The 23,331-nt window shown below is 39.6% G+C and overlaps 2 protein-coding genes and 2 long non-coding RNA genes across 4 annotated transcripts; 2 read left to right on the top strand and 2 right to left on the bottom strand.

Annotated features, from left to right (window-relative positions):
* LOC109405756 (large ribosomal subunit protein mL65) lies at positions 1-2,063 on the bottom strand. The gene is made up of 2 exons (XM_019678823.3): positions 1,474-2,063; positions 1-1,308 (listed from the first exon to the last, which is right to left on the bottom strand). The coding sequence occupies exons 1-2, from the start codon at positions 1,917-1,919 to the stop codon at positions 78-80; spliced, it is 1,677 nt and encodes a 558-aa protein (XP_019534368.3). The 5' UTR covers positions 1,920-2,063; the 3' UTR covers positions 1-77.
* A 3,975-nt stretch (positions 2,064-6,038) lies between these two features.
* LOC134289413 (uncharacterized) lies at positions 6,039-9,281 on the bottom strand. The gene is made up of 2 exons (XR_009998509.1): positions 8,802-9,281; positions 6,039-8,700 (listed from the first exon to the last, which is right to left on the bottom strand). It is a non-coding gene; the product is annotated as an uncharacterized LOC134289413 (long non-coding RNA).
* An 818-nt stretch (positions 9,282-10,099) lies between these two features.
* LOC115264752 (uncharacterized) lies at positions 10,100-11,979 on the top strand. The gene is made up of 3 exons (XR_003896318.2): positions 10,100-10,614; positions 10,693-10,908; positions 10,973-11,979. It is a non-coding gene; the product is annotated as an uncharacterized LOC115264752 (long non-coding RNA).
* Positions 11,980-16,277: 4,298 nt separating this feature from the next.
* On the top strand, positions 16,278-21,744 carry LOC109433374 (zinc finger protein 723). Its single transcript, XM_019709806.3, has 4 exons — positions 16,278-17,780; positions 18,123-18,599; positions 19,938-20,172; positions 20,238-21,744. Exons 1-4 carry the CDS (start codon positions 16,458-16,460, stop codon positions 20,381-20,383), a joined length of 2,181 nt encoding a protein of 726 aa, XP_019565351.3. The 5' UTR covers positions 16,278-16,457; the 3' UTR covers positions 20,384-21,744.
* Positions 21,745-23,331: the final 1,587 nt, after the last annotated feature.

Genomic DNA, 23,331 nt, shown 5'->3' with positions numbered 1-23,331 from the left:
TAACATAGTATTCTTCTTTTCAATAGTTGGTCGCAGTTTGAACGATTCAATCATCGTTAGTCGCAGTTAAACCCTCCTTATCGCCTCACACTCGGGTAGTAGGTAGCCTCGAACTTCGGCTTACTCTTGGGCCCATCGGGACGAACCTTCCGGGGAATATACTTCAGCGCGTGTTCGTCCATTCGCCGCCGGTACATGTTCAGACCGAGTTCAAACGGTCTGCGCTTGGGTTCTAGCGCGCGTGTATCGTTGTCCACCTTGTAGATCTTCTCCCACTGGTACAGTTCGGGTTCCGGCCGGTGCCGGGGCCGGTTGGATACTATGTGCTTGTACTTTTCCTCCATGAAGATGCGACGTTTCTCATCGATGATGTCCGCCACCCGAGTTTCGGTTTTGCATAAGTAGGGTTTCAGGTCAACTCCCACGCGCGGATGTGGAGTATTCATGTAGAAGGAAATCAAATGCAACAGGACTTCGTCGTTCAGCCCGTGAACTTTGCCGCTTTCGTCCACGTGATCGTACAGCTGAAGCTCTTTTGTGCCCCAGCACTGGTTGTAGCGTGGATTAGCATCCACTTGATCCGAATGCAGCAAGGTGGTGTTTAGCTGGTACGCATAGAATGACCACATTTTACCGTCAGTTATAACGGTTTGCGTTGACAGCGGATACGTTACATCGTTGAAGGTGGAGAAACCTTGATAGCAAGCCTGTCCTAAGGTCCAAGCGTAACTTGAAAATATTCCCTGTGCATGGAGAGCCTCCTGCAGGTCATTGACGGCGCAGTACGTTGGACGAATCTGGGCGTGACTTCTACGCTGGAACGAAACCAATCCAAATTCATGTTGGTCCCCAGGCCAGAAGCCAGGAATTGTCGTGGCATGTCGCTGCTCGGTTCTATACCCTAAGGTTATTGGATCGAATCTGAACTCCGGAATAATCACACCGTCCCGTTTGACATCCAGATTATCCACTGCATTCTGAGCAAACGCATCCAGGGGGTGTTTATGTCTCAACGCCAAATACGGCTTTCCAACGTATTGAATCTTACGATCATATGGATCATTTGCGTACGGCTTCTGCCATTCCACCCCTTTCTTTATATTCTTCACCAGAGCTGGGGGTGGGATTCCTCCTAAAAACCAGAACGCTTCATGTCGGGGATCAAAATCGATTTCAAGTTCGTTCAAATGGGTGAATTTCTTCGACATGCCGTTGATTAAGATGCGATTCAACCCAGTGAGAAGCGATGCAGTAACTATTTCTTCCTTTTCAACTGGAGATAATTCCTCGTTGGATCCAAATGAGCGACTAAAAAAACATAAATCATTGATTGATTGATTTAGCTATATTATAGAGATTTTCAGCCCTTGGCTGATTTGTCTCTTGATTATTGATCATGCCTACACTAATCTAAAGTTATGTTGTATCTTCGTATTTAGCATAATCGTATTTTATATTCCTTGTTCTCTTTACCTGTATCCCGTCAGCTCGAATCCAACAACATCCTCCAATTCACCACGCACTTGATCTAGCAGCTGTTTGGCACTTTCTTCCAATTTGCGGTACGTTTCCGGTAAATTCTCCTCCAGATAAGTCCTCGTAGCGTACTGCGCCAGCGGAAGAACATTATACGGAAACTTCTGATCGGTGATAAGATGCGCCTTGTAGCCATAGTACTTGGGCATATTAATTTCGAACAACTTCTCCTCCACCGTACTCAACTGTCGGATCCGTTCGTGCCATTCGGCCGCTTCTCGTTTTTTTCTGGAGCGAAAACTGAGGTCCTCGATGGCCGGGTACTGTGGCTGTTCCGCGTACTCATCACTAGGGTTTGCTAGGGCTCTCGTCGATAGCGAAAGGCGACCACTCGTACCGCGGAGTACAAGTTGCAAATTACGACGGAAACTTTGCGAAAGCATTTCGTTGTTCCGACTTAAATTAGCAACATCCGAGATTGAATTTTTCCGATGTTTTCACTGACTGAGATGAAAAACTAGAAAACGCGAAAAATGTGCGATTGTTACGAAACTGACGTTTCATCGGCTCCGCATCAGGCGGATTTGTTTTTCTTTTGGCAGTGTTGCCATGTAATTTAATTAGGATCATCGTGAGCAAGTGAAACACGCTGCCGATGAAACATTTCGCCCAAGATGTTTATAAAAAATAATGGAATATCATTACACGCTAAGAAAAAGTTACTCAGAAATAGTAAGTTTCACACAAATCTGACCTAAAATGGAACAACACAAAAAAAAAATTAAAAAATTAACGGAATAACACCAACAATCAATACGAAACTAGAAATTCGCCCGTGACTCCAGTTTCGTCAAATTTCAACGACCCTAATCCCCCAGTACATATTTTTAAATAACACTCAGCAAAATAACCTTAAGATTCCCATAAGGCCGAACTTATGAAACGGCCTTTAAATAATTCATAATGATTCGGATTATAGATACCCGGATAAAAAATTACCATTTATTACATGGTAAATATTATAAACATATGACTGGTTTTATTGTTCACAATAAAACACATAGTAGATATATTGTTACTTTTTACAACAAAAATCAAGCCCAAATAGTTCGTACAATAAGTGAACAATAGCTTTATTAGTGACTAATAGGTATAGATAGTAGAGTAAACATAGATCAGCTAAGATGAATCCGTTGTATCCAAACGAACTGTCAAAATCTGTATCCAAACGAGCATGACGTCACGATTTGGACAACATCAATGGAGCACATGACGTCATATTCAACCGTCGCACTTTTGAAAATTACTACTTACACGCTTGAAACATTTTAGTCAGCGGTGTCCGCGGATCTATGTTTACTCTACTATCTATACTAATAGGAGGCAATCAGTGAAGTACTAGATTGAAAGTAGTGAGCTGGATTTTTGTATGGTGAGATGATCGATTCTCCATTTCTGCAATGAAATGGTGCAAACAGCGTGGGTTATATGATTTCTTGCCTAACTTGATGCTGATTGAGCAAAAGCTTGGGTAACTGTGTTGTTGACGTTGCAAGAAATAAATAATACAACAACACAGTTATCCAAACTTTTGCTCAATCAGCATCAAATTAGGCAAGAAATCATATAACCCACGCTGTTTGCACCATTTCATTGCAGAATTGGAGAATCGATCATCTCACCATACAAAAATCCAGTTCACTACTTTCAATCTAGTACTTCACTGATTGCCTCCTATTGATTCGATTGTTTTTCAATAGTCCTATAAAAATTTAAAGTTACTATCAGTAAAAATTAATTTAAGTTGTTTTATATAGTTGCAAAAGTGCCTGCAAAGTTCTCATGGACTTTTTTATTAAAAAAGAGTTTATTTCTCAATGGGGCACGTTCGGTGTAGTACTAGATTTGTAGTAATGAGCTGAATTTTAGTATGGTGAGAAGGTCAATTCTCCGTTTCTGCAATGAAATGGTCCAAAAAGCGTGGGTATTATGATTCCTTGCCTAATTTGATGCTGTTTGAGCAAAACTTTGGATAACTATGTTGTTTATGTTGCAAGAAATGGAAAAAACAACAACACTGTTGCCCAAAGTTTTGCTCAAACAGCATCAAATTAGGCAAGGAAACATAATACCCACGCGTTTTGCACAATTTCATTGCAGAAAAGGAGAATTGATCTTCTCACCATACTAAAATTCAGCTCATTACTACAAACCTAGTACTTCACCGATCTGTCCTATTACACTTAAAAACAATTCGTAACAAATAAATAACAATAAATATTGTTGTTGCTTGGATCATGTTTGTATAATCAAATACAAAATCACTTGACATATTTTTTTATAGTTTTCGTTTTAAATTTGAGTACAGTTTTGAGTACATTGTTTCGGTTATCGAATGTTATTCGCTAAAACTTCAACGACTGACAGACGTCAAGCCGTGTTGGCAGAGGAAGCTCTCAATGAATAGCTGAGAAAGTAAATACTTACAGAAAACTAGCTGAAGAGCAGGTTTTAGCCAAGTGAGGATGTTACGACAAGAAAAAGATGAACAATGATTTTTCTAATGTTTTTCAATAAATTAAAGGAATCTAGTAAATAGCCCAACTAACAATCACTCATTTTACAAGCACCTTTACGACGAATTGATTCAGCATGATACTGAATAACATTTGGATAATTTTCAGGCACAACCTTTGTTCGGGTTTTGTTCACACAAATTTGGAGAAACTTTAAAGCATAGTGTTGTGTACCGACTGAACTGTTTGTTGTTTAATCGTTTTACAACTATATAGTAAAGCTGTTATTCAGCTTTAACAAAAATGATTAAAAATTTAAAAAATGCAAAAAATTTCAATTCCACGAGAAGTTTATGATTGGAACTTAATGCTGTGAACAAATATTGTGAAATAATAACTACACATAAATTTACCTGAATCCAGATTCGAACTCGAGACCCGTCGATTGCCAGCCGCATGCCTTCCTATCTGCGCCATCCTAGAGATGATGAATTGCAGCGCTCAAATCAAAATATAAACTTCACGTGGTTTAATAATGATCAGACTTCGACTCCTATTCAGCAGTGGTGAATTAGCACAACATTATGGTTAATGACTGAACAACAGATTAATTCAGCTGTTGATCAGTAAAAAACACGTGTTTTTCATCATGTACTCTGAGTCGACGTATGATGAAACGAAAGCGCTTATGTGACTTGTGAAAAGCACATTATACAGATACATGTGCTAATTTCTACATGTACTTAACAAGAAGCAGAAAAAAGTCTTGTTAAACTATGTTGTAAAGGAATTACTGCGAGTCGAATAAAAATCTTATTAAACATTTGAAAAGTGTTTTAAATTATCATTGTTAATACCAATACGAAAAGTTGAACATTGGCTACTTTTTCAATTGAAATAGCATTTGTACAGTAATGTGCCCAACTAACAATTGCAAGTCACAAACAAGCAAGCTTGCTGAATTGTTGCTTAATAATGGGAATGATAGCTGAACTAAAATTATGCTCTACTTATTACTGTTTAAGTGATTTTTCAATTGAGAATGTAGTCAATGTTCGACTTTCCTCATCGGTATCAACAATGATAAATTAAAGCACTTTGCAAAAGTTTAACAAGAAATTTATTCGACAAGCATTGATTCCTTAACAAAAGAGTTTAACAAAACATTTGTCTGCATCTTATTAAGCTGATGTATCGATAAGCATATGCTCCTGAACAATGTGCCTTTCACTTGTCAAATAAACGCCTTCAGCCCGTCATAGTTTGACTCGGAACTTTGTTCGGATTATGGGATAAATCGTGGCTAAAACTGTTTAGACAACCAAGTTATTAAAAAAAACATTATTTTAAACGAATCACATAAAATAAAACAGAATAGAATTATATATGTAGTTTAACATTGAGTGCCAAGAGACGTAATGAACGTGAAAATGAGGCATTTATTTATTATTTTTAGTCTGTAACAAGATATCTTGTACCTTGATTCTTCTTCTTCTTCTTGGCGTAACGTCCTCACTGGGACAAAGCCTGCTTCTCAGCTTAGTGTTCTATGAGCACTTCCACAGTTATTAACTGAGAGCTTCCCGGATAAAAAATACAATATAAAAACATAGGACTCTAATGTAACAGTACCATTGAAAACCATGCTCTCACAATAGAATTCAATGTTAAAATTACAATAGAAAAACAATAGAATCAAATGTTTCTAACAATAGAATCAAATGTGAATGAGCATTTCACATTGAATTGTATAGGTTGTTAAGTATCGTAACAATACAAAAAAGGACTTTTTTCCATACAAGTTTTTTCGCAAAACAGAAGATTCTAATGTAAATCAAATGTAGTTAATACATATACAGGGAATCAAATATACCGTAGATCTTTATGTATTTGTATTGTTTTGAACTGTTAAATATGCCGAGAACTGTCTGTTTTGAACTGTGATTTTACATTAGATTCAATGGTTTGGGGATAGTTTTCTATTGTGAAACATAAGATTCTTATGTTTTCGAATTGTTTCAAACAATTAAATGCTCAGTAAACGTATTGTTTTGGGTAGTGATTTTATTTATGGTTAAACATTTGATTCAATTGTTTTTGAATTGTTTTCTATTGTGAAACAGAACATACTGTTTGTACTGTGTTTACATTGAATTCAATGGTTTGGGTATCGTTTTCTATTGTGATACAGAAGATTCTTATGTTTTCGAATTGTTTCAAATAGTGAGTTGCACGGTAAACGTATTGTTTTGAGTAGTAATTTTATTACTGGTTCCACCTTAGATTCAATGGTTTGGCAATTGTTTTCTATTGTGATACAGAAGATTTTTATGTTTTCATATTATTCTTTGCTTTGAATAGTGACCTTGCTTTCCATTGTGATTACGGAACATACTGTTTTGCCCTATCCAATGGTTTGGGAATTGTCAAGGAATTGTTTTCTATTGTGAAACAGAAAATTCTAATGTTTTGGATTAGTTTTATTTTACAAACGAAAATGAACACTTTGGAATGGTTTGATATATTTCTGATTTTTTTGTTACTGATTGCTTGAAAAAAATCTGAAAAACAGTGCATGAATCTAAACTACCTTTATGCATTTGGACTAGAAGCTTGTATATTTTATGCTACATTAAGAGCTACATTTTAAGAAGACAGATCGAACAATTATCTAATATTTGGATCAATCATGTCGTAAATCGAGTAATGTTTAATTGCATTAATGATTGAAGCTTAAGCTCCCATGCCCCACTGGCCAGATAACTGGGTTTAGCAGACCAAGCATTATATGTGGCAACACTATAAGCGGCATGATGGAACCGTGCCTAAGCGCGCTAAGTGTTATTAGACCACTAATGTAGTTGCATTTAGTGGGTGATGAGGTACAAAAGTAACATTACAGCGTGCTTAACCATTATTAAAGCACTAAAAAAACTCGATATACTACAACTTGAACCTATACTTGAACTTCGTTCGAAGCCGTAAAATGCAAAATATTGCATAGATTAAGTTCGTTAAATGTTGACTATACACAAGCTTCTACATAGTTTGAATAGTTCTTCAAATATTCGAATCACTCATGTCTGAAGTAACGTCTAATTGCATTAATGGTCGAAGCTTAGGCTCCCATGCCCCACCAGCCAGTTAACTGGGTTTAGCAAACTAAACACTATATGTGGCAACACTATAAGCGGCATGATGGAACCGTGCCTAAGCGCGCTAAGTGTTATTAGTCCACTAATGTAGTTGCATTTAGTGGGTGATGAGGTACAAAAGTAACATTACAGCGCGCTTGACCATTGTCCTGGCAATGAAGACACCCGTGAGACTAAAGCCTGGAGCCCATAGCATAAATCTGCACCGATTGAGTTAAACTTATGATATGTGTTCCAGTCTTAAAGAGCGAACGTATATAGGCAACTCCAACGGAAGCTAACGATCCCTCCGCATCTGGTGGCAGGAATGAGAAACCTATGAAAAGAGGGGCTCCACTAAAATTTGCCATTGCGCAGCATAGGCAAACTGCCCTTTTTTCACTTTTTCATATCGAATTCCGCATCGTAGAGAAACAAACGAGCACTTTTTGAAAAGAAAATCTAATTCTCTTTCAGATGCGCTTAGTTCCGGTAGGTACTTACGAACAACTTATGTGATTAATTTGAGGAGCTCTTGCTATGCCTCCGGCGGGCAATCTTCCGGATTTTTTGTTAGCTGGTCAATCCGGTGTCTGTCGCCGTGGGCATCGAGATTGATGATAATAGAAGCCATTACCAATGGAAAATAGCAACCACCAAGGCAAAATATGAGTTAATTTTGAAAACGAAAAATTGAATTTTTGATGTAAACAAACGATTTTCACCTTATCTTTTTTAGCGCCTCTACAATTGGGGGTCATCCGAATTCACCTATAAGAAGACCTTTCATAACGTCCATATGCCAAAGATTGTTCTAATTCAGTAATAAATTTAATGAAACGCGTTCCATTCATCCTACATTAAAAAACCTTCCAAAGCGACCAAATGCAAAAGATTGTTTCAATTCAGTAATAATATTATGTTTCTTTTTTTAATTATGGAAAAATGAAATGATCGATTTATCTTTATTATAGAGACTTTCAAGGAAAAATGAAATGAGCCCTTTTCAAAAGTTAGTTTAGAAAACGAAAAAAATATCTAAAAAGTGGGTTAAAAACTCTTTTAGATGATTTCATTATATATTATCCGTGCAGTTGAAAATCGGAATTTTTCTCCTGAACCGTGTGTCGCAGGTACGTCGGGCACAGTGCGCTGGATAGAGGGCCGGGTCCGCTGTCCAGCGCACTACGTCCAACGTTAGGTTTCGCGTATGGATTTTGAGAAAATTCGACTGTCGGGTGTGGGGAAACTTCGGGTTTCAACCGCGACGACAATAATAAAAAAGGTCGAACCAACCCTGCGAACTTGCCTGTGAAAGTGTGATCGCTACCAGCCCTGCCATGCCAACTATAAACTTCCCGTAAGTGCAAACAAAACCTACTTACTAAATCACGGCATCAAATTTGCAACTAAATTTCCTGTTTCAGCCTAGTAAGGCGTGGATTTTGGGTTGCCTTTACTTTGACGGTGAACTGCTAGCGGCTCCAATGTCCATCAGTTATGGGGCTGCTGGTGCGGAAGGCTCTGTTGTTGCTCTGCATGGTGCAGTGGTCCCGCTCGAAGAAATCCAGAGTCTAGAGTGTGAGGACGTAAAGGATAGGAAGTTTTATTACGTGCTGTCGCACTGATCCGGAGGACCCGATTTTCACATACTGATTTGTGCTCCGAAACTTACCTGGGGACGCAGTGCGTATTCGCAACGATCCACCGTCACAAATTCCGACGCAATTTAACTGAAACGTCCCGAACCGAACTGGGCACTGTCTAAGATTTTACGTTTTGTTTCGCGATCACAACAAACACGCAAAAAAAATCAACACAAACGTGTATGAAGGTTACGCAAAATCGGTCAAATCCCATGGCACTCATCCGGAGTCATGAAGTTCGGTGTGAATCTGAATGATAACAATGGAATCTAATGTAAATCTACTGTATGCCCATTGAAAACACTGTAACAATGAAATCTTATGTTATTCTACTGTAAGCTTATAGAAAACCCTGTAACAGTGAAATCTGATGTTAGCCTATTGTAATCGCTTCAACAAATGAAATTTTGAAACATGCTCTACAATACAGATACCATAGAAATCATTGTTAACATAAGAATTCTTTGTTTTCCCATGGTTTTTACAATTGATCCAATGGTTCATTTTTATACGGGTTCCTCTGCCAATGACCATTTTGCATGTGTATATCGTGTGGCAGGCACGAAGATACTCTATGCCCAAGGAAGTCAAGGAAATTTCCTTTACGAAAAGATCCTGGACCGACCGGGAATCGAACCCGTCACCCTCAGCATGGTCATGCTGAATACCCGTGCGTTTACCGCCTCGGCTATATGGGCCCTGTACCTTGATTATTATATGTTTTATCTTCCGCAGCAGTTCGATTGTACGAGACGCTTGGATCGATGCATTTGACATTTCAGTGCTGTCTGTTTACTGAATATTGTTCCCACAGTCACCTAGACAACCAAACAGCATTCAGAAGTCGACACATTTCAAGTATCCCTAAACATCCTTATGCACTATATATTGAACACAACATCAAGATTCCATGACAAAAGCATAAATAAAAAATGCTTAACGGATCTTCGACTGAGGATGAGTAGATTACCTGAACAGATGCTGTGAATGCACCATGTCCAAGACCATACCGCACCACATATTGTCATACATTTTTAAAGATCGATATTTAATAATAAAAATAAAAACATATTCATATCGCAATTAGTACGTCTGGAAACAATATCTTTAATAAGGACCAACACTTTTTGGCCGCATTCGATACAAGTTTTCTCACCGTGCGATAAAAATACTGACAGCGGAATCAGAATGGAAAACACGTGTTTTGGGCTGAACAGCTGTTGAGTATAAGGCGTTGTTCAGTTGATTACCACGTGCTGTGCTAATTCACCACTGCTGAACACAAGTTCAGGAGTGATCATTTTTGAGTCATGGGAAGATTACCCGCATAGAAAAACACAATTTGGTATAGAATCCAAACAGTAAATTTGCACTAACGGTTGTGGTTACTTCATCTCAAAGAGTTGATTCTTTGTTGAACAGTATGAAATCCAAAGCTCATGACTGTAAATAACAGTTTGCTCAATGCATATCAATAGGTAACAGTATGTTATGGAGTCCAGGCTATGTTCAATTATATACGAATTAGAACTGGTAGACTGTGAGATCACACTATATCAAATGGTCGATTCCATGTCTCACAAGCACACTCATACTTGCACATTTCACTCTATATAACATTTTTGAAACCTTCTGACAAATAGTTGCGTGCCTTTGTATTTGTGAGAAAAGTCCCTTTCCAAATGTTACGCATCTTTCGCTAACCTCATCGCCGTGCGCGTGCCTAACGTCGACCAAACAATTCGAGACGAACCTCACAACGGCATCCGCAAACCGTGCAAATCCCGACGGAAAATCCGCCTCATCCGGAGGAAAACAACAAAACGAGTCGTATTATTGAAGGTAAACTTTTATACAATCCATGAATTTCATCGGTAAAGGCATCTAATCCAATATTTCCCAATTTTTCGTTTCCTGTAGGTGACTGATCCAGAAAAAAACGAGAGCGAGAAGTCCGCATCGACGACATTGGCAGGATCAATGCAACGAAAAAGCAGCCCTCGGAGCCAGTGACGGAACCCGCAGAAATCGGAAAACAGCCAGGACAGGAGCCCCGCACTCAGCTGCACTGGACGGAGACACCAAGAAACAAAAACAACAAATCATTCGGCTGCCAATCTTGACGGAATAACAAAGGTAAGTTTTTTTTATCATACAAAAAATACTTAAATGTAATTTCCATTCCAATTTTGTTTTGTAGGTTGTGGGAAACTCAGTATTCGGACTATTGACAACGATGACCCGCGTCCCGCCGATGTGGTAGCCGACCAGCAACCCAACGTCACCACCGTCAACCCGGAGTCAAACAACCTATGGAATCTGGACCAGCTGTCGAATCCCTCCACTGAATCGACCGTCGAATCGACTATGGAGGTCAACACCATCGGCCAACTGCAGGCGGCCGCCCCGGTCCGCCCACCACGGCCACGACCACGACGACGGCTCACAGCTGCAACCCCACCACCATCAGCCCACGATGCTCGAAACAGCACTGCCAAGCTACAACCGCTGCGGCCCCACGGGTTGGACCGGTTGGACGCAATCCAGCCCGGCTACCCCTTGCCTCGAACAAACAACAACCAGCAGCAAACCCACCTACACCAACGCATCAAGTGAGAACATATCACTGAGCCATCGCAGGAACCAACCAAATCATCGGACGCCAGTACGAGCATAGAGTACGCGTCCGGAGTGAACGCCCGGATGCAGTGGGTCCCCACGAAGAACGCCGATCCCGAGAAGAGCATCATTCGACGGAAACCCAGCAGCCGGTGAACTAAACCACGTCACGCCTGGCCATGAAGAAAGTCCATAAGGGTACGTTCAAAAATTACGTCCAACATTTGGTTCTAGAAAAGTGACAGTACGTGTATTAGGTATAGGAAAATAGCCAGGCGCGTAGCTACAGCGCATTTGGCCCCTCAGCTCCAATGTCAGGCACGCTGGCTGTAGTACATGGCAAGCGAGCAAGACATTGGAGCTGAGGGGCCGAATGCGCTGTAGTTACGCGCATGAAAATAGCGTGACAGAGGGGGGACGGGGGGTCTAGAAATCCCAAAAAAATGATGGACGTAATATTTGAATCTTCTTTAAAGCAAATGGCACAAAGTGCGCACAAGACTTGAGAAATGAATAATCGATTGCAAAAAATGTTACATATGTTTAAATTATACAAGTTTAATACAAATTACACTACTCAGATAAATAGTTCATGCATTTTTGTTATCAAGGCAATTAAGCTGTAATGCATGATTATACTGCGTATACAAAGCAAACCTTAACATATGCACCAAAAATTTCATCAGATGATTCAAAATAGAAAAGAAAAATCGAATCACATCCAAGTTATAAATCTTAAATTCAACTTTCTTAGCTGATTTAGAGTAATGCTTGCTTTGTATACACAGTATATATACATGCATTACAGGTTGAGCTGCATGGTTATTTTTAAGGTAAAAATACACTAACAATACAGTGTGCTGTTGATTTAAGCATACAGCACTATAAATGAACATTTTCATTTGATGTTGAAATTTTCTGCCACATATAGTTCAATAACTTAACAACAACATGTCTTGCAATTATCGTTGCAAAAAATGAACAATATGATAACAACTTGGCTTATCATATTGCGAAAATTTTGTTCGAGAAAATCGTCGATTTTTTATTGTAACCTAACTTAACAGCCTATTCGTCATATTGTGAAATAGCCCATTACAATTTATCATGTGGTATACTACAATATGCTAACACTATGATTTGAAGTGATGGTGGGTATTATGTCATATTGTTGGGGAATAGTGGCAAGTGGTTGTGGACAATATGTGGGACAGTACGCGTTTTGTTCACAACTATGCGGGTATGTTTTGCTTTGGGTGCTGCATCTCACCATCTCTAGGATGGCGCAGATAGGAAGGCATGCGGCTGGCAATCGACAGGTCTCGAGTTCTAATCCGGATTTAGGTAATTTTATATGTAATTCTTATTTCATAATAGGTGTTCTCAACATGACAGCAAATAATTACTTTCGTGAGAGTTTAACATTTTTGCAATTTATTTATTTTCTATCATTTTTGCCAAAGCTGAATAACAACTTTCCTGTGCATTTGTAAAACGCTTTGAACAACAAAAAAATAAGTTGGTGCACAACATGATGCTTTATAACTTCTCCAAATTTGTGTGAACAAAACCCGAACAAAGGTTGTACGTGAAAATAATTCAAATGTTATTCAACATTATGCTGAATAAATTTGTCGTAATGGTGTCTGTTAAATGAGTGATTGTTAGTTGAGTGTACAGCATAATTTTAGTTCAGCTAAAATTACTATTATAAAGCAACAATTCAGCATGCATGCTTGTTTGCGGCTGGCGATTATTAGTTGGGAGTAAACTACCATTGATAACAATACAAATACAATTTTTTAATGGGGTCAATTGAACCGATGTTAAAATAAACATGCAATAATATTTGTTGTTATGTAAACAGATTTCGCCTTTGAAAAACCAAAGAATTCATATTTCTCGGTAACATTTTTCTCTAGCATTTACAGATACTAATGGCCACATGAATTTTGAACGATTTATGGTATGGATCATACGACCTGAGGTCTGACTTGTGATATTTGGCAGTTATTTGAAAAGATTGAAGATAGTTCTTATCAACAGCTGCCAAGCAATACATACCAGACAGACATCAGAGTGTTTGATTCCTATCATAAAATGTGCATATCATTCTGGCGGCCGTAAGTGCTCGTAAATGCTGGATATAAATGTTAGCGGGAAATATATATTCTATGGATTTTCAAAAGCGAAAACAGCTTACAAATAACAGCAAATATTATAGTATTTTTATTTGTAACAACGATTCATTTGACGCCATACAATTAATTGTATTTGTATTGTAAGAACAATGAAAAAACATTAAGATATATTGATTTCTTTTGAAAATTGCCCTAAAAATGTCTCAAAAAAAAACACAATACATTCTATTGTTTTTCGCGAAAAAGTGTATGAAAATTTTCTCAAAATTTTATGGTTAAGATACATAACGACCACCATTTTTTATTGTAAAAGTGCCATTTACCATTCGCCGAATGGTATAGAACAATAGGGGTGATGGTGAGTGTGCTGTGTAAATTACAATACGTTTAATGGTGAATATTTTTCGAAAAAAATGGTGTTGTAACAATAAAATTTATCGTATTTTTATGATATTTTTTATCAGGGTGATTACCAGCAAAAATATTTTGCAGTGCAGTCTGCTTCATTTTAAGATTTTTTTGTTCTTTTCATAAGTCTATCTTATGAAATTTTTCATAGCAAGCACGATCAATTTTCATAAGGTATTCTTATGCCATCCATAAGAATTAGTTATAGCAAATTTTCATAAGGTATTTCGATGAATTTCGCTAGTTTTTTTCGCTGAGTGAACTATAAGGAGGCGACGCTTTTCTAGCTTTCCACTGTCAAACGTGTTTACACTGTTCGAAATTTTACGCACGCCAAGTAAGTTTAATAAAATTCCATTTCATCCAATAGCAGTTCCTGGGTAGTTTTCAAAATTCCAGATTCCCGAGAGAATCCTTATGTCAACACCCAGAATTCAGCCACCAGCAGAAAAAGTCACTGGGGTATTCGTAAAATTATTTGACCCAAACGTGCTGAAACTGTGGGTGTAGAGGCCCATTTGCTAAAGGTTCGAACGAGGGTTCGAATGTGCGCTGGAATGGGTTACGTTCGATGTAGTACTAGATTTGTAGTAATGAGCTGAATTTTAGTATGGTGAGAAGGTCAGTTCTCTGTTTCTGCAATGAAATGATACAAAAAGCGTGGGTATTATGATTCCTTGCCTAATTTGATGCTGTTTGAGCAAAACTTTGGATAACTATGTTGTTTATGTTGCAAGAAATGGGAAAAACAACAACACTGTTGCCCAAAGTTTGTTGGAAGTTAGGTAGCGTTGAACGCTCGGATAGCGTCGAACCTTCAGGTACGAGTTTGGAGTGTTGGAGCGAGGTAGATTTGTTGGCGTAGGTATGTTGTTGTTAAAGAAGATAGTCAAATTGTATATACCTGGAATGAATAAAGAGTGTAGCGGTTGCTGATTGAGGTATCAGTCGGCAGCCGTCTAGTTTGATGGAAGATGTCTAGCGTTTTATTTTTCATTGTAATTTAGAAACAGGCATCGACGGAGCTAGCCTCGCTATGGCCTGCGTGGCCATGGTGGACTAGTCTCCAACAGGTTATGGGCCCAGGAGCGTGTTCCACAGCACGTATCGACCGGGAGAAGGATCGGCCGCATAAGTCGCGGAGTCGCCGCACGGGATCCTTGGGCGGATGGATTGGCTGCAACGGAGGACAGGATCCATGGGAATGTTGGCGATACGGGTCAACTGGATGACTGCTGGCTGGTCACCGGACGGAGCTCGAGGATTGTTGGATCGGATGCAGCTCGGTGGTCGCACCTGGACGAAGAGGTTGGCGACAGGAGGAGTGATCCGGAGGACAACATGAAGGTGGAGCTCGGAGATGGACCTGGTCGGAGCTCGAAACTGGAGCAGAGCTGGTGCAAGCGTCGGAGTTGGGCCACTTGCCAAGCATTGGAGTGAGGAGGAGCTTCGAGCCAGGAGGAGGTGATCGTGTTTGGAAGGTTGCGACGCTAAGGAGGAGTGTTGGAAGTTAGGTAGCGTTGAACGCTCGGATAGCGTCGAACCTTCAGGTACGAGTTTGGAGTGTTGGAGCGAGGTAGATTTGTTGGCGTAGGTATGTTGTTGTTAAAGAAGATAGTCAAATTGTATATACCTGGAATGAATAAAGAGTGTAGCGGTTGCTGATTGAGGTATCAGTCGGCAGCCGTCTAGTTTGATGGAAGATGTCTAGCGTTTTATTTTTCATTGTAATTTAGAAACAGGCATCGACGGAGCTAGCCTCGCTATGGCCTGCGTGGCCATGGTGGACTAGTCTCCAACAAAGTTTTGCTCAAACAGCATCAAATCAGGCAAGGAATCATAATACAGTAGACGTTCGGTCGGTGCAAACGGTTTAACTGCAATGCTTTCTAACTGCAAGTCCGGTAAATGCAACAAATTTGCAGTTATCGCACCGCCAAACGTCAAAATGGTGCGCCATGTTAGCCCTGATGAACAGTCGAATGAATTTTTCGTTCATTTTACGTCAATTGACGGCTTGTTGACACTGTCAGGCGTTGCAGTTATCGAATTTTCGTTCGCTAAGTGAAACGTAAACATGTTGCAGTTATCGAACGTCTACTGTACCCACGCTTTTTGTACCATTTCTCTGCAGAAACGGAGAATTGACCTTCTCACCATACTACCACCATATACCACTAAAATTCAGCTCATTACTACAAATCTAGTACTTCACCGATCTGCCCTTAGAGTGGATTCAGTCTGCACAACCCAAGTGCAACATTTTTCCGTGTCCATTTAATGATTGCCAGAGCGAAGAGGAAGCGAAACACGCGTCGTATGATGATTAATGATCACGAAAATCAACAACGTTGACAACTTGTCAGCGAAAAGTGGAAACTGTTTTTGTTTGTAGATTTATTCTTAAAATTTATCACAAAAACGAGTATTTTTTCAGTATTTTTCGGCAGAAAAATGTAGAAAACGTTTCCGTTTCGCGGTGCGTTCGGAAGAAAGTGCGCGTAGTGACCAAGCACAATGAATGGCCATTTCCTACACACCCACGGGCTCAACATCAACAGCGAGCTGTCGACGACGACTGCAACTATTGCAGCTGTTCCACTTGGTGATGGTTCCGCAACTACGGTGGAGCTGCCGCAATCGGCACCAACTACTGTGACCCTTCAAGTACAACAACCATCAACCTCATCATCATCGGTAGGAACATCGGGCACGGGAAGTCCAAAAATCATTTACCTCGATCGGGTATGCCGGACATGCCTGACCGAGAAGGAAAAGGAACAACTCAAGGATTTGTTTCAGTTTTGCCTGGACGAAACTTTGATGGCTTGCGTGAACATCACGATTGAGGAATCGGATGGACTGCCGTGTCATATTTGTTTGGAATGTCTGCAGGAGGTGGAGAGAATCGTAAGCTTCAGACAGATGTGTGAGCGGTCGGATGTGGCAATCCGTAACCTGATTGACAAATCGGTCATAATCGAGCAGGATAGTCAAACGAAGTATGAGGTGTTGAATGTCGTGCTGACTGATGCGAATGGCAACACGGAAACTTCCGCTGTGGTAGTTCCGATTGAGGAATTGAGGTTCCAGTTGATGAATGGCGGAAGTGTGGCTAATGCTGCTCCTTCGGAGCCGGTCAGTATTCCCATAATGGAACTTAACGGTGCAGTTCAGTTGGCGAACTTTGAGGAAGTTGGTGAACCAGAAGACATCAAGATAACAATTCCGAAAGATAATCTGGAAGTAGCGTTTGCCACTCCAACCGAAATGCTGGTGACGGAAACCGCAGTGACTGGTGGGATTCAAAATGAAGAAGACGCCCCTTTGACGCTTGTCAATCCAAGCGAACTTTTGAACGAACCGGCTCCCACGCCTCCTCTGGTAGATCTTCAACCAGAAGAACGATTGCAGGAAGAAATCGCTATAATAGAAAATCTAAAACAAGAACTATCGGAGTTCATCGGAAATAGCTGCGCCGATATGACAAAAGATCAAGAGCTAGACGACAATGATGACGACGAGATGATACACGTTGACTATCTGAAGGACGCCTTGACGGAGGAGTACATCCAAACTATGGAGAAGCAACTGGCGTCCTCGGTAGCTCCGACCAACAACGATCCCTTGCAGGATCGTTTGGAACAGGAAAATTTCGACTGTTTGATAAACGACGAAGAAAGAATTCAGGTCGATGAAGATTTGCTTCAGGAGGAGTGGCAGGAGGATGGCAGCGACGAAATGTGCAACGACGATGGTACCGGACGGCACTGTAAGATCTGTGATATGGAATTCGAAGATAATCGGCAGTATAGGCGGCACATGAAGAAACATTCCGAGGTGAGTATGGATTTTCATCGAACAATATTGTACGGATCGAATTCACTGCTAGCAGTATTTCATTGGTTGACTGAGGCATATAATATTTTAGAAAATATGTCTTATTTTAATATAGTTTTTGGTTGAATTCTTAACATCGATGAAAGGTTGTTGCATTGGAACTTGGTGTTCATGGCATTTCAGGTGGATTTGTTGTACCGTGAAGATCTGGTCTACGAGAACAGGTATTCAGAATTGAAACGGTCTACGAATTGATTGACGACAATAAATAAATAAAAAGGACCGAAAAATTATATTTACACAGATGACCAGGTTAACCCACTCTATTTTGTTGTATTCCAGAAGCGTTACGAGTGCGAGTACTGCTCTCGACGATTTGCCGAACAGTCGCTGCTGAGGAACCACATGCTCCGCCACACCGGCGAGAAAGCACACGTGTGCGAGGTTTGCAATTCACGGTTCTACGAGAAGAACCTCTTGAATCTCCACATGCGCACCCACGGCGAGGAACGCCCCTTCGTCTGTGACACTTGCGGGAAGCGTTTCAAAACGAAAAGTTTGCTTAACACTCACAGTAAGATTCACACCGGAGAAAAGTCGCACGTTTGCTCGGTCTGCGGCAAAGGGTTCACCCTGTCGTGGCAGTTGAAGGCGCACACCAGAACGCACACGAACGAAAGGCCGTTCGAGTGTCCGTACTGTCACAAGCGGTTCAACCAGAATGGTAATCTCATAATACACATCCGGATACACACGGGCGAGAGGCCGTTCCAGTGTTCGCTCTGCGAGAAGGCATATCCCAGTCAGGGTGAATTGAGTGTAAGTTGTCTGTTATTGTGTGGGTAATGTTAGTCATCGAAATCTTTTCGGACATATCTGAACACACCTATAAGGCTGAAGCTGAAAAGGTATAAATGTATGTAAGGTTGAATACAAAGCCCATCAACTAGCGTAGCATACAGGGGATAGACAAAATGATCGGGACAGGCAAAATTTCCACTTTTCAAAAAATGTTCAATTAGCTGTAACTTTTCGATTAGTGCATCAAATATTCTAAAATTTTCACTGTAAGTTGATCAACTAGTTGTGTATTAGTGGACAAAATTTGGAAAAGATCGGGCTATTCTGCACGAAGTTATAAGCATTTTAGAAAAAGGTAGAATTATCCGATAGCCAACTTTGAGCTGTTATATCTCCGGATTCAATGAACCGAATGCAATGAAATTTTGTCCATTTATGACTCATATAATGAGCTCTGAAAAACGTTTGAAACAACTTGAAGTTATTAACGAGAGAAAAAGTTATAGCGATTTCATTAATTTTATGATTTTTTAGTAAATTGGTCTATTTTTAATATGCATCCCATTACTTTTTCAATGAATTGCCGCCTATGTTGTTACTTTTTTTCAAAACATATCTGTATTCAAGAGAATCAGAGGGAATTTAAATGAACTATAATTAGCATCTTGAATTTTTAAACGATGTTGAAATTTAAGAAAATTTGATGTTTTATAAGAAAAATAATCAAATTGTTATAATTTTCTTCCGTGTTAAGAATTTTAAGTTATGTCAAAAGTTTTCCGAAGCTCATTATATAAGTCATAAATGGTCAAAATTTCATTACATTCGGTTCATTAAATCCGGAGATATAGCAGCTCAAAGTTGGCTATCGGATAATTTTACCTTTTTTTAGAATCTTTATAACTTCGTCCAGAATCGTTCGACCTTTTCCGAATTTTGTTCACTGATACACAAATAGTTGATCAACTTACAGTGAAAATTTGAGAATATTTGATGCACTTATCGAAAAGTTACAGCTATTTGAAATTTTTTTGAGATGGGAAAATTTTGCCTGTCCCGATCATTTTGTCTATCCCCTGTATATTTTGATACTGGTATTGGAAACGACTTCGTTTTGACGTCGTTTGAAAACTAGTCGATTTACTCTTTTCAGCCTTCAGCAATTTCAACCTTACGCGTTTCAGCCTTCATTCGGTAATCCATACCGAGTGAATCGCGTACAACCGTCGTATTTTATAATCCAAATTTCGCATTATGTTTTACGTAATGTATTTCAATAACATCAAAAAGATTTCGATGGTTGAATTCAATTGTTGAAAATTTAATTTAAATAAAATACTCAAATTGATTCTGTAGAGCCATATGCGTCAACATACGGGTGAAAAGAAAGCGAAGAACTACACCTGCACGGTTTGCGGAAAAGCTTTCGCCAGCAATGGAGATCTCAAGATTCACATGCGAACACACACGAAAGAAAAGCCATACACGTGCCAGATGTGTGGCAAGAGCTTCATGCTGCACGTCCATCTGACGGTCCACATGCGTTCGCATACCGGAGAAAAGCCGTTCGCTTGTACACTTTGTGAAAAAGGTTAGTCAAATCTAACGCAAGCACCATTTACTTGTGATTAATGACAACATTTGCTTTCCATTCAGCATTTGCCACCAACTTCCAGCTGAAAAATCACACCTATGTGCACACCGGAGAGAAAAACTTTGCCTGCGACGTCTGCAACCGCAGATTCAGTAGTCTGGCCAATCGCAATACGCACCGTAAAACGCACGATAGAAAAATTTCCTGACAGAAGTACATGTTCATAGGCTAAGAGTTTGTGTTCTGCTGCCTCTGATCGAGTATTATATTTTAACGAAACCTAAAGACCTGCTGCTGTATATACTTAAGGTTATGACTCTGCTAGTACAAGAAACGCATACACAGCTACTTAATCAATACATTTGCCAATATATCGCGCGGTTTGCTGAACAGCAAAAGCAGCAAAAGTTTACGAATTATTTATATATAAGTAATCGTGTACCTACAAATGCATTCTTTATAGGGTAATGCAGCCAGCTTCTCAACGTATAGCGTAGTCGTAGAGCCTTTTTCATGTTGATTGTCATGATATTGATGTGTACTAGCGTGGCTCAAAATACCACATGTCAAAAAGTTTGATGGGCCCCCTTCTTATTTCGTTCCATGTGATGCCACGATGCTCTGGTCAATTTTTCAGCTCAATCCGTTAACATTTGGGCGGTGCTAAACTCATTTGAAGTTTGTATGAAAGTTTATATGGGAAAACATCGTTTTTTGCATTTTTCTCGTGAGGTGCACTATTTTTCCTTAAATTACATAACCGTTTATATAGAACTATAGCCTTACATGTGCTAAAAAACTTTGTCGAAGACCGCAAAGTCATTCGAAGCTTCTGAGAAAAGATATTACCTGTAGACCATGTGGTGGTGCTTAACCTTTAACATGTAAAGGAATAATAATAGCAATAAAATCTCATTGAATGGGCATGTATTGTCTAAGGTATAGCTTTTTTAACAACTGTTTGATCACCTTGCGGTCCTCGACAAAGTTTTTCTGTGTATCCTAGGCTACATTTCTATTGAACCGATTACGTGATTTAAGAAAACATAGTGCCCCTCACAAGAAAAATGCAAAAAACGGTGTTTTTCCATATAAACTCCCATACAAATTTCAAACAAGTTTAGCACCGCCCAAATGTTAACGGATTGAGCTGAAAATTTGACCAGAGCATCGTGGCGTCATATAGAACGAAATAAGATGGGGGCGCATCGAACTTTTTGACATGTGATTTTTTCCTTACAAGCTTGAGCCACCCTAATGTGTACTAATACCAGTGCTACTAAGTTGACTTAACTATGTGTATTTATTTATATTTTTTTCTATTCAGTATCGAAGATAAAACTGTTGCGTTGATTCTTATGATTTATCTACTTTGATTTAATTTTTGCAGATTACAAGCTGTCTTTTTATCTCTCTATTCCTATATCTACCTTACCACATCCTCATACCTTCGACAAGGTATATTTTACCGTGAACAATTTTATCCATGAAGCATCTGCCAGAGTACCAATACTAACAACATTTTTTTTATAAAGTATAATAGATTGATGAGATGAATAATTAATTTTACGTGATTTGTTTTAATGTCCAGGAAAGAAACTCTAATTTTGTCATTATCTGCTAGCCTTGTAATCATCCGTTAACTATTCTTGAGGGTTTTCAAAGTTCGTGAAAATTTTCCAAACTTAGCTAGAGCCTGTTTCACTCAGGGACGGTTATTACCCCTCCAGGATGCGCGCTGTTGTAAAAAGTACAATACTACCAAAAAACCTCGCTCGTCGTAGGTACACAGTGCGAGCGCGGTGCAGTTTTAGGATCGAACAGGCGCGCGTCCTAGGTTAACGGTGTAACCCGCCAGTCTGTTCGTTAGTGGGTGGCTTAGTGCCACTCCTAGAGGAGACCACTCCAGAGTTTCCAGGTATGCCCGATCTGAGACCCTTCCGGGGAATGGATTAATTAGCGCGGTGATTGAACAATAAATGGCCCACTTTAGGTGCCATATTACGAACAAACAACAATGGAACCCTACAAATGCTCTATTTTATTTTCGAGTGGCACTCAGCCGCGAAAAATAAAACAGAACACTTCAGATGCACAATAAGACTACGTAACAGATTCACATTTAAACTCACAAAACATAAAAGTGGCCAGTTATCCTCCAAGGAATAACAATTCACGATCACAGAATAACGCGGTTTCATTTAGTGGATTTGGTCATGAGTCAATCCTGGTAACAGTGTTTTGTTTGGCTGATTGAATTTTTTGTTACCCGTATTTATTCTGTTTTCATAGCTTAATTTTGTCTAGGAAAACTAATTCTAATCGGGCCACCCCGAATCGGGTTTTAATACAATACGCAGAGTTCGAAATTTTCATTTCCAATGAGTACATTCAATGTGAATTTTGATAATTCTAAACTGAGGGATCAAAATAAAACTCATTTTGGTGAATGAATTTTCTCAACTGTTCATTCACTGACTGTCACTGACAATTTTCACTAAGAAATACAGCTAGACCGGAACCCCCGATTTTACTTCCAATCACCACAAAACTTGTGTATTGTAGTTAATTGGAACACTAACTATCTGCTTTATTTATTCATTAAGTTGGATGGTGCGACTGTTCACAGAAATTGCATATTTTCTGACGTGCAAGAAAATATCCATGACAGAGAATTGAATGAAAAAAGAGAGGCAGCTGACAATGAATTTGGCCAAACACGAGTATAAAAGCCGAATTTTTTACTCTCTGGCAATTTTGGGCAGAGATTCCTAATATGAAATAATCTGGGAAGCCCTGAAAACCCCAATTGGCGCAAAAGATGTCGAGGATGAGTGTTGGTAGTGCGACATCTATTTCCTCATCTATGGTTGGACTTGACAAAAGGCATTAGGTAGTTCACTGTAGAGGTTCGCGCAACAAACATCGCTAAATTGTACGTTCGTTGCTTCAGTTTCACATATACGCGTGATGTCGATACATATCCGGATCGATTCCCTGGCTCCGCCATCGGTAGTTATTCCACTCCATGACCAGTCCGCCGTGGTCCACCTTTCCCCACACTAGGCTTATTATTTAATGGAGTGACGTAGTAAAAACATCTCAGCTCGCATATCGAGTGAGTTGTTGTGCAAATAAAACCAGAAATCGAGATTG

The sequence above is a fragment of the Aedes albopictus genome, chromosome 3, assembly GCF_035046485.1.
Source record: "Aedes albopictus strain Foshan chromosome 3, AalbF5, whole genome shotgun sequence".
NCBI classification, from domain to species: Eukaryota; Metazoa; Arthropoda; class Insecta; order Diptera; family Culicidae; genus Aedes; species Aedes albopictus.
This window is presented reverse-complemented; position numbering and strand designations above follow the sequence as displayed.